Consider the following 11,680-nt stretch of genomic DNA (forward strand, 5'->3'; position numbering starts at 1 on the left):
CATCTCTAGAATGTGCATGCTTACCCCAACTCTTAGGTTCCTGAGATCTCAGCGTTCATACGGACAGGCGGACGGACAGGGCTAACTCGGCTCTACTATTAATCCTGGTCAAGAATGAACTTTATAGCTTTTTTTTACCTGTTACTTTTAAATTAATAAAATGTACAATAATTTACAATAAAAAACGTGTTTTGTAATTTTAAGGGCTTATTTTTATTTCTTTGATTTCATAAAACACTTTCTTAAATTATTGCCAAGTCTCCGTTTGTTTACAGTCTATTTTGGTTTTATATATATGTGTATTAATATTGCAGTCCAACAAACTATTGCTCTATAATAAGCGCTTTCATTCGGCATAAATTACAAACAGCGCTAGGGTTAGATAGTATTCACAGCCAATTTTAAATAGTAATTTAAATATTTTTGGTTTTGCACATGCCCCTAGCCATCTTCTTAAGATTATTATTGTACTAAAATTTTAAAAATATTTTATTTGTATTTCACAATTTCAAATTATACCAATATTATAATTCATAAAGCTATATATTGCGATTTCTGAACATACATGTGTTCAACATTTCTATTAACCTTTTATAGAATTAAAAAAAAACAATTAAAGTTAAACCGTAAAGATATTCTTAGTTTTGATACTTTATCCGTAAGTTCACTCAATGCGACCAAATTGTGTGAAACGCTATGTTAAAATTAGAGTTTCAAGTGTCTATATTAAACTAAAAGTGGTAATAAACTTAACATAATGAACATTAAATTTATAAATATTGTGAATTTAAGATTTACCATCTTGTTGAATGAATTTACTTTTTTAATTAATATATTTATATTATTATATTCAGAAATGCTTTAATAAGTGTTACTATTGCCTAACATTGGTTTATTAAATACCTAATTTTATTATATTACATTTACATATATCGCTCAATTAAAATTATCTGTTTCTCCTCAATTCAAAATTCGGAAGAGATCCAATTGCTTGTATCATAATTTTATAAAATATTTAAATCATATAATTCGAGTTTAGTTCTCATTTTTTATTTGGAGTTTCGTGCTTTCTAAATCTGCCCTTAGATTCTAAAAAACGGCCCCTGTTCTAAAAATATTAAACCCAGCATCTTAAAAGTTTTAAGTTTAAAATGAGTTGAAAGATAATTGCATCTTTGATTTTTTGTCTTCAACAATTGTGCTGGCATAATAATTTAATATGCAAAATACTACATCCAGACCAATATGCCAAAAATTTTAATTTTGAAATTTCCATATCTGAATTCGAAAATATACTTTCTTCAAAATGTGGTTTAGGTTTACGAAAATCTTAGGTCGCTAAAATATCCAAGCGCCTTATAAGCGAAAGAATAACAAAAAATGTTCTCTCATTCATTCCGAATTCAAAGTTTGTTAATTTTTTTTCGCTGATTGTAAATTATGAAATTACATTCCTTTTACATTTTATATTAAAAATTTAAGCTTATATCTGCAAAATTGACCTATTTATAACAATTTTAAAAAGATTGAAAAGAAAACAAAACGAGATCTTGGTCATTTTTTACCGATTACAACAACTACATCAATTTCTGTTTCTAAATCCAACATCCATATAAACTCAAAACCTAAAAGAAATCAGCCTAATTATATTCAAACAAAAGTCCTACTCTCTAATTACAACTAAATTTAATTGCATTTTGTATATATAAGCGATCCTATTTAGTTATTTATTCTCTAATTTAAAATTTGGCATGCCCAAGCCGAAAAATGTAATCACTTTAATTTCATTTAGCCTAGATCATGACACAAAGTCACGATTTGAATAATCATCCATATAACGTCCAGTCGCTGAAATGAATTCTAAATTCAATTAAAACAATAATCTCACAAAACCTAACTTAAAACTTACAATCTTCCATTAAAATAACTTGGGTATTTTCTATGTTTGTACTAGATAAAGAATGTGGAAGTACGTTATGCTGATCATCGTTCCATCTAGTCCTAGTACTTGATCGGGATACAGACATTGGAGCTGAGTACAGGCTTAAATCGGTTGGACTGTTGATAACACCAGACATCGTAGAAATGGATCCGGCATAGCCCAAAAGCTAAAAATTAGAATAATAAGCCATTAATATTAAATCAAAATAATTCTTGCACAAAATAAGCTTGTGCGTCAGAATTGCCCTATTTTATAGTTTTTGTATGAAAAATTCTTCTGTTTTTTAAATTAGTAAAAACTTTTAATTTTTAATAATATGCGCCATTCTTAACATTACTGCGTTAAAATTTTTTTGATTTCTCTGCTGGTAAGTTGCAGTATCAAATTTTAACTTTTATTTATTCTTGCACAAAGCAAGCTTGGAGCTACTGTATGTAGTTCCCGAGATCTCAGCGTTGCTACAAAAGCGGTAACCGTTTATCTTGGAACCACATTAGAATGGGGTTCCATCCCAATATTATAATACTAAGTCCCAACATTCAAAGCTCACAGTTTCTGAGAGCTCAAAGATTTTACTTTTTATTTGGGTGTGACAGGGCGATGAAATGAACTTGCGCTGCGTACGCTTCTCAAAAATGCAAGCTTAATTCCAACATTGTATCTCTTACATTTCCTGAAATCTCACCGTGCATATGGACTAGAGGTTGAGAAACATCGATGTTTTCGAAACATCGGCAACATCGATGTTTACCGGAGCACCATCGATGTTTTTCCATATCTAAGGCACATTGGTGAAGATTGACGAATTGTAAGTATATATAGCACTTAATTTAATGGCGACGCTTTTAAACGTTAGCTTAATAATACTTCTTCAATCCGGCATCTTTGTGCGAATCTGAAAGGGTTCTCAGTAAATCTGGACAATTTATAAGTGAACATCGCACATGATAGCCGTATCATCGACCATTGTCGATAAGCTCCTCTTTTTAAACAAAAACAAAAATGTAAATAATATGCAAATATACATACGAGGTGTGTTCAAAAAGTAAGGTGACTCTTCAAATTTCGCGAATTTCAAATTTTTCGATTATCGAAACCTTTTAGAAGTTATACGAGGTGTGTTCAAAAAGTAAGGTGACTTTTCAAATTTCAAATTTTTCAAATTTTTCGATTATCTTCAGTTTTGGGAACAAGAAAAAGTCACATGGGGCCAAATCCGGTGAATATGGTGGCTGAGGCATTATTGTGGTGTTGTTTTTGGCCAAAAAATCCAAATCCTTTGATCCATATTTTTCGATAGCAAAAAATCGCCGAGCTCGCAAAATAACTTGTAACTTTACGCCTCTCACAACCAAACAAAAGAGGATGTTCCATTGAAACTTGGTACAGATGTTAGGGAAGAGTGTACCAATATAACAAAACAAAAAAATCGATAATCGAAAAATTTGAAATTCGCGAAATTTGAAGAGTCACCTTACTTTTTGAACACACCTCGTATATAGTAGAGTTAGGGATAGTATATCACAATATCAAAAATAACTATTATTTTCTTTGGACCATGTATGTATATATTGAAACATTGATATAAAATTTGTTTTTTTTTGGTTTTAATTTACAAACTAAGAATAGCACAATATACCAAAGCAGTGGAACATGAAAATCAAGAACAGTTTTATTTTAATTTATTTTTCTTTTCGTTTTCATTTAATAAGTGATTAATAAATTGGATATTTTTTGTTGAAAATTTGACTTTTAATTTTTAAACATAGCAAATTAAAATACAGTTCAAATAGATTAAAATACCTTAAATTTTTTTATTTAAAATATAGATGCTTCATCGATGTTTTCGCCAAAAAATCGAAAACATGGATGTTTCTCCACCTCTATTATGGACAGACGGTCAGGGCTAAATTGATTTATAGGGTCGGAAACGCTTTTACTTTTCAACGATTACAATATACCCTTTTACTCTATAAAGGGTATAAAATTGTGTTTTAATCTTACCCAATTGTTAGTAATTATTAAAACTGTGTGCTAGTACTTACCGATGCAGGTTGCGAATGAAAATGATTAAAATAGTCTCTATTATTTGTTGATGGATACATTTGCGTTGTAATTCTGTTTTTGTTTGATCCAGCTGATAAAAGCTTACATCGTCCAGTGTCAAGAAAAGATTCGGGGGTTGCTGATGCCGTGGATTGAGATTGTGGAGGAGGAGTTGTCGTTCTAATTTCGTGTTGGGCAACAACGTCTGTGGTAACGGGGCTATTTCTGTTTTCTATGCTAGTTGCAAGTCTAATATTATCCGTTTCCAATCTGTTTTTTTCTATACAGTTGCTGTTGGTTAAGTTTGGAGATTGGTTGGAAATCGTCAAAGAAGGTGATTGGGCTAATGTAGGATCATTACTACTGCGTATTATAGCTACAGGTCGAGCCATTGGAGGCAGCATCGGCGGAAGCATTGTACTGTGATAATGGGCTGATGGCGAAGATGCCAATTTCGCAGATCGCAGTTGTTGATGGATTTGGAAATGAGACGAATGAACTTGTGAGACAGGTGACGGTTGAAGTATATGGGGATGTTGAAATGGAATATTTTCAACTGATCCCGTTATTGTCGCCGTGTGACTAGAATCTTGACAAACATATGTGACGAAATCAGAAATATCTTGAGGCTCCGTTGAATATTTATTGAAACCAGCACGGCTTTGTTCTTCAACGGAATTAGTTTGAGATGGTCTTAAGTTGTTATGTTGATGATAATATAATGAATTTATTGGACTCGAAGAACCCGTATTTAATGAAGAGCAATTATTTTGTGGTACAACTGAAATAAACTATTTTTAAAATCTAATTAGATCCACTTGAAAAAATCGACTGTACCTTGGCCAAGTGGCCTGCTGCAAAGAGATGTGTAGCGGTGCAAGGAAATTGATGAATCTGTAGTTTTTGGATCTTCGTTTGAGCTGTCTGTAGCTCTAATGATCAGGGGAAATCTGCTTGTTGCATCGTCCGATGAATTACTTGTGATTGGCGGCGAGCTGCTCTGATCAATTTTGTTGACATCATGGGCATCGCCATTTGCGCCTTCTGTACGTAGCAAGGGGCTTTGTGATAAATGTATACCTCTCTGATCTATAAAGTCAACTAAACGAAGAATTTGTGGGCATTTTAAAAATAATATAATATTTATACGTACTACTGTAACCAAGAGGAATCTGATTGGCCACAATTGAACCAGACTGAACCAGGGAAGCAGAAATTGAAGCTTCAGAGTTAATTTGATATGTATTGCACTCATAGGTAGCTCCATCATTCTCCCTTTTAATGTGGTTTGAGTTCAGGGTATTATCGTTTCCTTCATCTAAAATTAAATCTAATAGAGTTTGTTTAAAAATTGTTTTTACATTTCGTGCAAGCTACATACAATATTTAAATATGCTGGTAAAGTTAAAGTTAATATGAAAATCTTCACATTTTTGTTAACGTTAAAATTATATTATAATATATAAATAACATAAATATTTTTTAGTAAATAATACCTATATTACGACATTCTATGCAATAAACTCATGGCAATAAGACTGGAACTTATCTCAACTCTCAACTTATCTCAACCCTGATATTTTAAAGATCATTTTTCAAACTAAAAGAGGAATGTTTGAACTAATAAAATTACTTTGATCAATTTCACTAGAAACTAAACTTACTTCTAGCTAATTTGTATTGTAATTTTTCTGTGTTGCTATTTTATTCCCTTATTAGAAATCAAAATGGTGTTCGTTGAAATGTATTTAACTGGTAGAAGAAAGCATTTCCGAACCATTAATGTATATATATTCTAGACGAGTAATTAATTAGCTATATTAAATACAATAGGCAAGAACGGTATCGGCTACTTAACGAAATTGTATTAATTTATTGTATAAATGTATTACGGTAGTGTATGCCTTAAATTTATGAATATGTATATATTTAGTACAATTAAGCTCAAATTTTTGTCTAAATTAATTTTTAATTTTTTTTAACGCGTCGGTTAATGTTTAATAATCTCATCTCATCTTTCATACGGGAATGCAAATCTAAAGCAACACGATTTTAATAAATTAAATTAATTATATTAAAATATTGATAACTCAAAAATAATTTGATAAAAACATGATTTTACAAACCCATTCAAAAATAATGTTTAACATTAATGATGATAGACCCCTTATTTAAGAGTTGCACATTTATGACATTATTTTTAAGTGAGCTGTATTGAGCAATATTTTCAATAATACCTATGGGGACACCTCCATAGGTACATTAAAAACATGTTTTTTAAGCGTTAAAATATATGCATATATCTCTTTGAAACAATACGTATAATACTACTAGTACCTTTGGATAAGGTCCATAATTCTTGGGATGAAAATACTCCAGTCGCTAAAATAATATCATTACAAACTACACCATTATATGGATTTTGTCTAACACCCTCATTTTTTATGTCAGCGTTCTCATCTTTTGTGTCATTACTTCGATTGTATAAATTCAAGTGTGGCGATCTTACTCCCGGAGTAGTTGAAAAAATCGTATTGTTAACTGAATTATGAGAATTTATAAAGTTGGCCAAGTACAAGTCCAATTCTCGAACAGAAACATTTATATGGTACGGATTCACACATAATCCTGGATGTAAACATTCTGGATTTTTTTCTAACCGCTCACCATCAGTGCTCTCTAAAGGAATGGCTTTAAAAAGTATAACCATTACCAAGTCAAGCCGCCACACTTTGTCAGCCTGCCGTAAGCAGTCTATTCGTCTCATTTTTCCTTTTTGATCGGGGTTTGATAGAACACAAATTGATTTGCGTTTTCCAATAATTGATTGCACAAAATCCTCCCGACTTTCTTGGGTAATATCTTTTCTGAGTTTTCCAAGAAGACGGGATGCCCACTTCTGCTTCACCTCAGTTTTTTCATTCTATAAAAAAATTATTTGTTTTATAATTTCGAAATTGTTTAATTGATTACCTGCAGTTCATCCTTACAATGCCTTTCCTCTTCCAATGACATACGTTTTTCATGTTTCTTATAGTATTTTCGCTTGGCGGCTTGCAAATTAAACCAAGAGTAGGAAAATGATTTGACGTACGGTAATAATGCCTCAATAAAAGGGTGAAATTCATCCTATATGTATGTAAAAAAGTCATTAAATTAGTCATACATCTTATTTATTATTAATTGTAATCCTTATATTACTACAAAAAATTTGTGTTTATTTATAACTTCAGTAAATTTTTTAAAAACATATGTATTGAAAATTTTCTAGAAATTTATATTAAAAATTACTATTATGTTCTTTTCTTTTTAAATCAGTAGAAAAAGTTAATTAAGTAAAGTTTAATGTGAGTACAATGGAGCTGTGAAAACAACTTAACTCAATGAATTATTAAATATTTTATATGATTTTGAATTGAACTGAATTTTTTTTTACTTTCTTGTTTTAATACCCTAAATATATGTACATACATACAAATATGGTATTCATTCTCATTGTAATTTACGATTTATTTATAGAAGTCAATGATTCACTCATATAAGTTATGTAAATGTATGTAATGTAATTTAATGTAAAATAATTACACACATTAACCAGTTTATGACATATAGTGGTGAAACAAATGGTTGAATTCGTTCGTTTAAATAGCATAAAATTTACAATTTTAAATCTTTAATGAAAAAACATATAAATTTTACTTGTCATGATCAAACAAACCTTTTACTTAATTTACTTAATAGTAATTGTTATCTATTCTAGCAAACTAACTATTGATTCTAACTAAAAATGAACAGACACATTAACTCTAACATTTAAAAAGGGTACGACGCTTTACCTGTCCCGATGACGAAGTTTGCAAATAAGAAGAAACGTCCGTCTCAATCATACAGCCTCTTAAAGTGTCTGGTATAAACATACCTTGGGTATTATTTTGATCATTGAATTTATTATTTTGTTGGCTCCATCAAAAAAATCTAAAATATAATACAAATACGATTATTAAATAATTTTTATCTTTCCATTCTGCAGTTCTCCCAAACGCAGTGAATAATTTTAATAGCGTCACCTTATGCCAAAAAAAAGATGGTTTAGTAACTGACTTACTTTATTGCCCTTGTGGGGCCTTATAACCTACATTTGAATAAATTGTGAAATAATGTTCCGTTGAAAATTTTTTTAATATATCAAGGTCAATCGAAGACATACATTTTAATATTGTGTACGCCACAGTTTTTAGCTATCATAAAATGGTTAACCGGAGAGAAGAAGAATGAGTGGAAGGACTTGACTCCACTAGTTACCATATTACCTTTTTTATACTTTTATATACAATTAGTAACAAATCAAGGATAAGCGAAGTAACTACTGAAGTAAAATATACGCTCACAATTTAAAATTTCGCTCTATCTTTATATTTATATTAAGACCTGTAATAATAGGCAACTTATATTTGCACCCCTTGTATAGATTATTAACTTCTGATAAAATTGGTCAACAATTAAAAATTTAATTATATAAATATATTCTTTAACATTAATAATGTTAGTTCACAGGCGTTATATTAGCGTTCGGCGCTCTTACGGCAATTCATACATATATACATTATAAACTCTTTCTATTGCCAATCACAGATTTTACAATATTGTTTAATTTACGATAAAGAATTATTTTCAATTTTAGAAATGCGGTGCATGTATCGATGTCAGTTAAGTCCTTAATCTTTCAGCTATTTAATCACAAATATGTATATTTTTACAAATACACTTCTCTTTGTCAAAGGTAGAAAGATTCAATATAATTGAATTACTTATCGTTGCCTTTTTTTTTACAAAAATACCATTACACAATACCATCTTAGATTTAGACTATTAATTATATTATATTTCATTTCAAGAAACGTTTTTAAATGTTATATTCATAATTGTTTTCTATTTTTGTTAAACACGTACACTTATATTAATAAATCACGGAGCTGACTAAACTATGACACAATAGATGCGCTTTTAAAAACGAATACCTAAAGACTAAATTTGAAATTGGCAATCACAAATAACTGCATGTATTTATGTTCTCATAAACTTTATGTCTCTTAGGCATGTTTATGAATCCGAATTAATTAAAAAATACATAATCAACCTAAAGGGTCTGAACGAAATTCAGTTCTAAAAATGGATATTCTCGCACTGAGCAAACGGAAACTAAATGAGAGAGCTCATTCAAATTCATAATACGCATGTGCTAAGCAACTACAGTATAAATTCAATAGGCCAGAATAATCTACCAAGCTCTATCAATAATTGATAATTATTGAAATAAATGTTTCGAGCCGGACCATTTTTTTACTATATATTACAAAATGTAGGTTACAAGCCTCATATGTGCAGTGACATCACTGTCAGTTAATAAATAAGTGGTTCTAGCATAAGTGGCGTAAGTAAAAAGTACACGGCTTAAATGCAAGCAAAATAAGCTGTTTATACCTGTTACTCGTGGAGTAAAAGGGTATATTAGATTCGTTGAAAAGTATGTAACAGGTAGAAGGAAGCGTTTCCGACCCTATAAAGTATATATATTCTTGATCAGGATCAATATTTAAGTTTGAGCCATGCCCTTCTGTCCGTCCGTCTGTCCGTGTGATCGCTGAGATCTTAGGAACTATAAGAGATACAAAGTGAGATTAGGCATGAAAATTCTTGAGGTCCCTACGCAGGGCACTAAAGCATCCTGCCACGCTCACTTTAACGCCCACAAATCGCGAAAGACTAAAATCGCTGAAATCTCAGGAACTATTAAAGGTAGAAAGTTCAAATTCAGTATGTATAATCTTTAGATGCCAGCGCATCTTATAGTGATTTTCGCATTTTCTAGAAAAGCTGATATTTCGGTAATTATAAGTGATACAAAGTTAGGATTAAGCATGTAAGTTTTTATGATGCCCCAAATGCAAATTGTTTATCCCATCTAGCCACGGCCACCCTAGCGCACACAAAACACGGAAAACAAAAATGCATCTCGGGTCCTATAAGAGTTAGAAAGTTAGGCTTAAGAACATGTATTTTAGAGAAGCCACAACGAGTTTTCATCCGGCCACGCCCAGTCTAAAGCCCACAAACCGCGGAAAACTGTGGGGTGTATATTATTATTATAAATGCCTTCGTTTGACCTTGTATAACTTATTTCTGATAATATCTATCGATTTACCAATGACTAAAGGAATTTAGGTTATAAGGCCTCACAAGGTAAAAACATGGTGTAAAACAGTAACGGGTATCTTATAGTCGCGGCACTCGCTATAGTGTTTTCTCTTGTTTTATTTTGTTGATCATACAAACAAGATGACCAGAAAAGTACATAATTTAAATTAATATATTTGTAATATTTGACGACTTCGCGGCTTTCTGAAGAGTGAAGCGCGTCCGCAACTCTTCCTCTTCTTAAGTTCTAACAGCGCGTAAGAGCTGCCGGATCGCTAAAGTTCCTATTAACAGCAGTGACCTCTTTACATATACATACATATTCTTGATCTGTCGATTAAGCCATGTCCGTCCGACCGTACGTCTGTCCGTACGCATGTTTAATCCAAACTTTCGAGCTCTCATAGTTTTCGAGATTTTAGCGTTTTTGCTTTTCCGAGTTCGTTAGGAGTTGGCTCGGCTATTGGTCCTGATTAATAATATATATATTTTTAGGGTCGGAAGCGCTTCCTTCTACCTGTTACATACCTTTCAACGAATACAATTATACACTTTTACTTTATAATCACAGTATAAATAGGGTTGAAGACTAACAGGTAGAAGTTATTAAGCCTAACATAAAATGTGAAACATCATATGAGATCATTAAATCTCCAGTGATTCAAGGGAACGGCAGAAATAGCTATGGCAAAGGCAACAGAAACAAAATAAAAGGAATCGCAAAAGATTCTTTAACCCATCACGGAAAAGTTTCAAATCTCGATACCACGATGGCAAAACGTAGACCTCATTTACAGCGATAAACAACCTTCATAAATACTGTTCATAATGGACGATCAAGGAGCAAGGATGCCAAGACTATAAGATACCCTTTACTGTTTTTCGAAATTTTAAAATATTAATTTTCATATTCATTCATTGTCAGAGAAAGCATGTTGAGTATCTGATAGTGACGTCACTGCCCATGTGAGGCCTTATAACCTCCATTTCTATGTGGTTCTATATGGTTCCGATTTGAAAAATTTTTGGTATTGGTATTATACAAAATCAAACAAAAACATCCACTATAATATTATGGACGCCACAGTGTTCCTTTGTGGGATGATGCTGAAATAAACTTGCGCTGCATAGGGACCTCAAGGATCTTCATGCTTAATCTCAACTTTGTATCGCTTATAGTTCCTGAGATCTCTGCGTTCATACGGACAGATGAACGGCGGACATGGCTTAATCTACTTCGCTATCGATCCTGACCCTTTTACTCTACGAGTAACTGGTATAAATATATGGTTAATCTATGTTTTAATCAGCCCAATAACAACAGACAGAACTTTAATCAACTAGGTTTAACAATACCAAAAAATCAAAATTGTTTTTATTGTATAAGATTTTACCGGGTATCTTATAAAGGTGTAAGCAAATCTATTTTAAAAACCATTTAATCAATATTTTGGATAAGCGAAAAAAATCGATTATTTTTTTAGGGGATCGATGCAT

At 31.5% G+C, this 11,680-nt stretch overlaps 1 protein-coding gene across 7 annotated transcripts; it reads right to left on the reverse strand.

The window, feature by feature from the left end:
• Positions 1–189: 189 nt before the first annotated feature.
• On the reverse strand, positions 190–9,160 carry LOC108102334 (nuclear factor 1). 7 transcript variants are annotated; one of them, XM_017207148.2, is made up of 9 exons: positions 9,007–9,158; positions 7,825–7,963; positions 6,962–7,117; positions 6,326–6,911; positions 5,142–5,318; positions 4,826–5,089; positions 3,988–4,769; positions 1,910–2,108; positions 190–1,848 (listed from the first exon to the last, which is right to left on the reverse strand). In XM_017207148.2, exons 2-9 carry the CDS (start codon positions 7,903–7,905, stop codon positions 1,799–1,801), a joined length of 2,295 nt encoding a protein of 764 aa, XP_017062637.1. In that variant the 5' UTR covers positions 7,906–7,963; positions 9,007–9,158; the 3' UTR covers positions 190–1,798. The 7 variants fall into 7 exon arrangements, with proteins under 7 accessions (XP_017062637.1, XP_017062641.1, XP_017062639.1 ...); XM_017207152.2 differs by having other exon boundaries at positions 6,656–6,911; positions 8,939–9,158; XM_017207150.2 differs by having other exon boundaries at positions 4,826–5,077; positions 8,939–9,158.
• Positions 9,161–11,680: the final 2,520 nt, after the last annotated feature.

The sequence above is a fragment of the Drosophila eugracilis genome, unplaced genomic scaffold (genome assembly GCF_018153835.1).
Source record: "Drosophila eugracilis isolate 14026-0451.02 unplaced genomic scaffold, ASM1815383v1 contig_340, whole genome shotgun sequence".
NCBI classification, from domain to species: domain Eukaryota; kingdom Metazoa; phylum Arthropoda; class Insecta; order Diptera; family Drosophilidae; genus Drosophila; species Drosophila eugracilis.

What these genes read in the sequence shown, in the direction of transcription:
- LOC108102334 (XM_017207148.2), bottom strand. Translation starts at nt 7,905, where the DNA reads ATGTTTATACCAGACACTTTAAGAGGCTGTATGATTGAGACGGACGTT. An exon ending in GATTCCTCTTGGTTACAGTA is followed by an intron (nt 5,090 to 5,141) that starts GTACGTATAAAT and finishes TTCTTCGTTTAG; the next exon opens with TTGACTTTATAGATCAGAGA. An exon ending in TTCATTCGCAACCTGCATCG is followed by an intron (nt 2,109 to 3,987) that starts GTAAGTACTAGC and finishes TCTAATTTTTAG; the next exon opens with CTTTTGGGCTATGCCGGATC.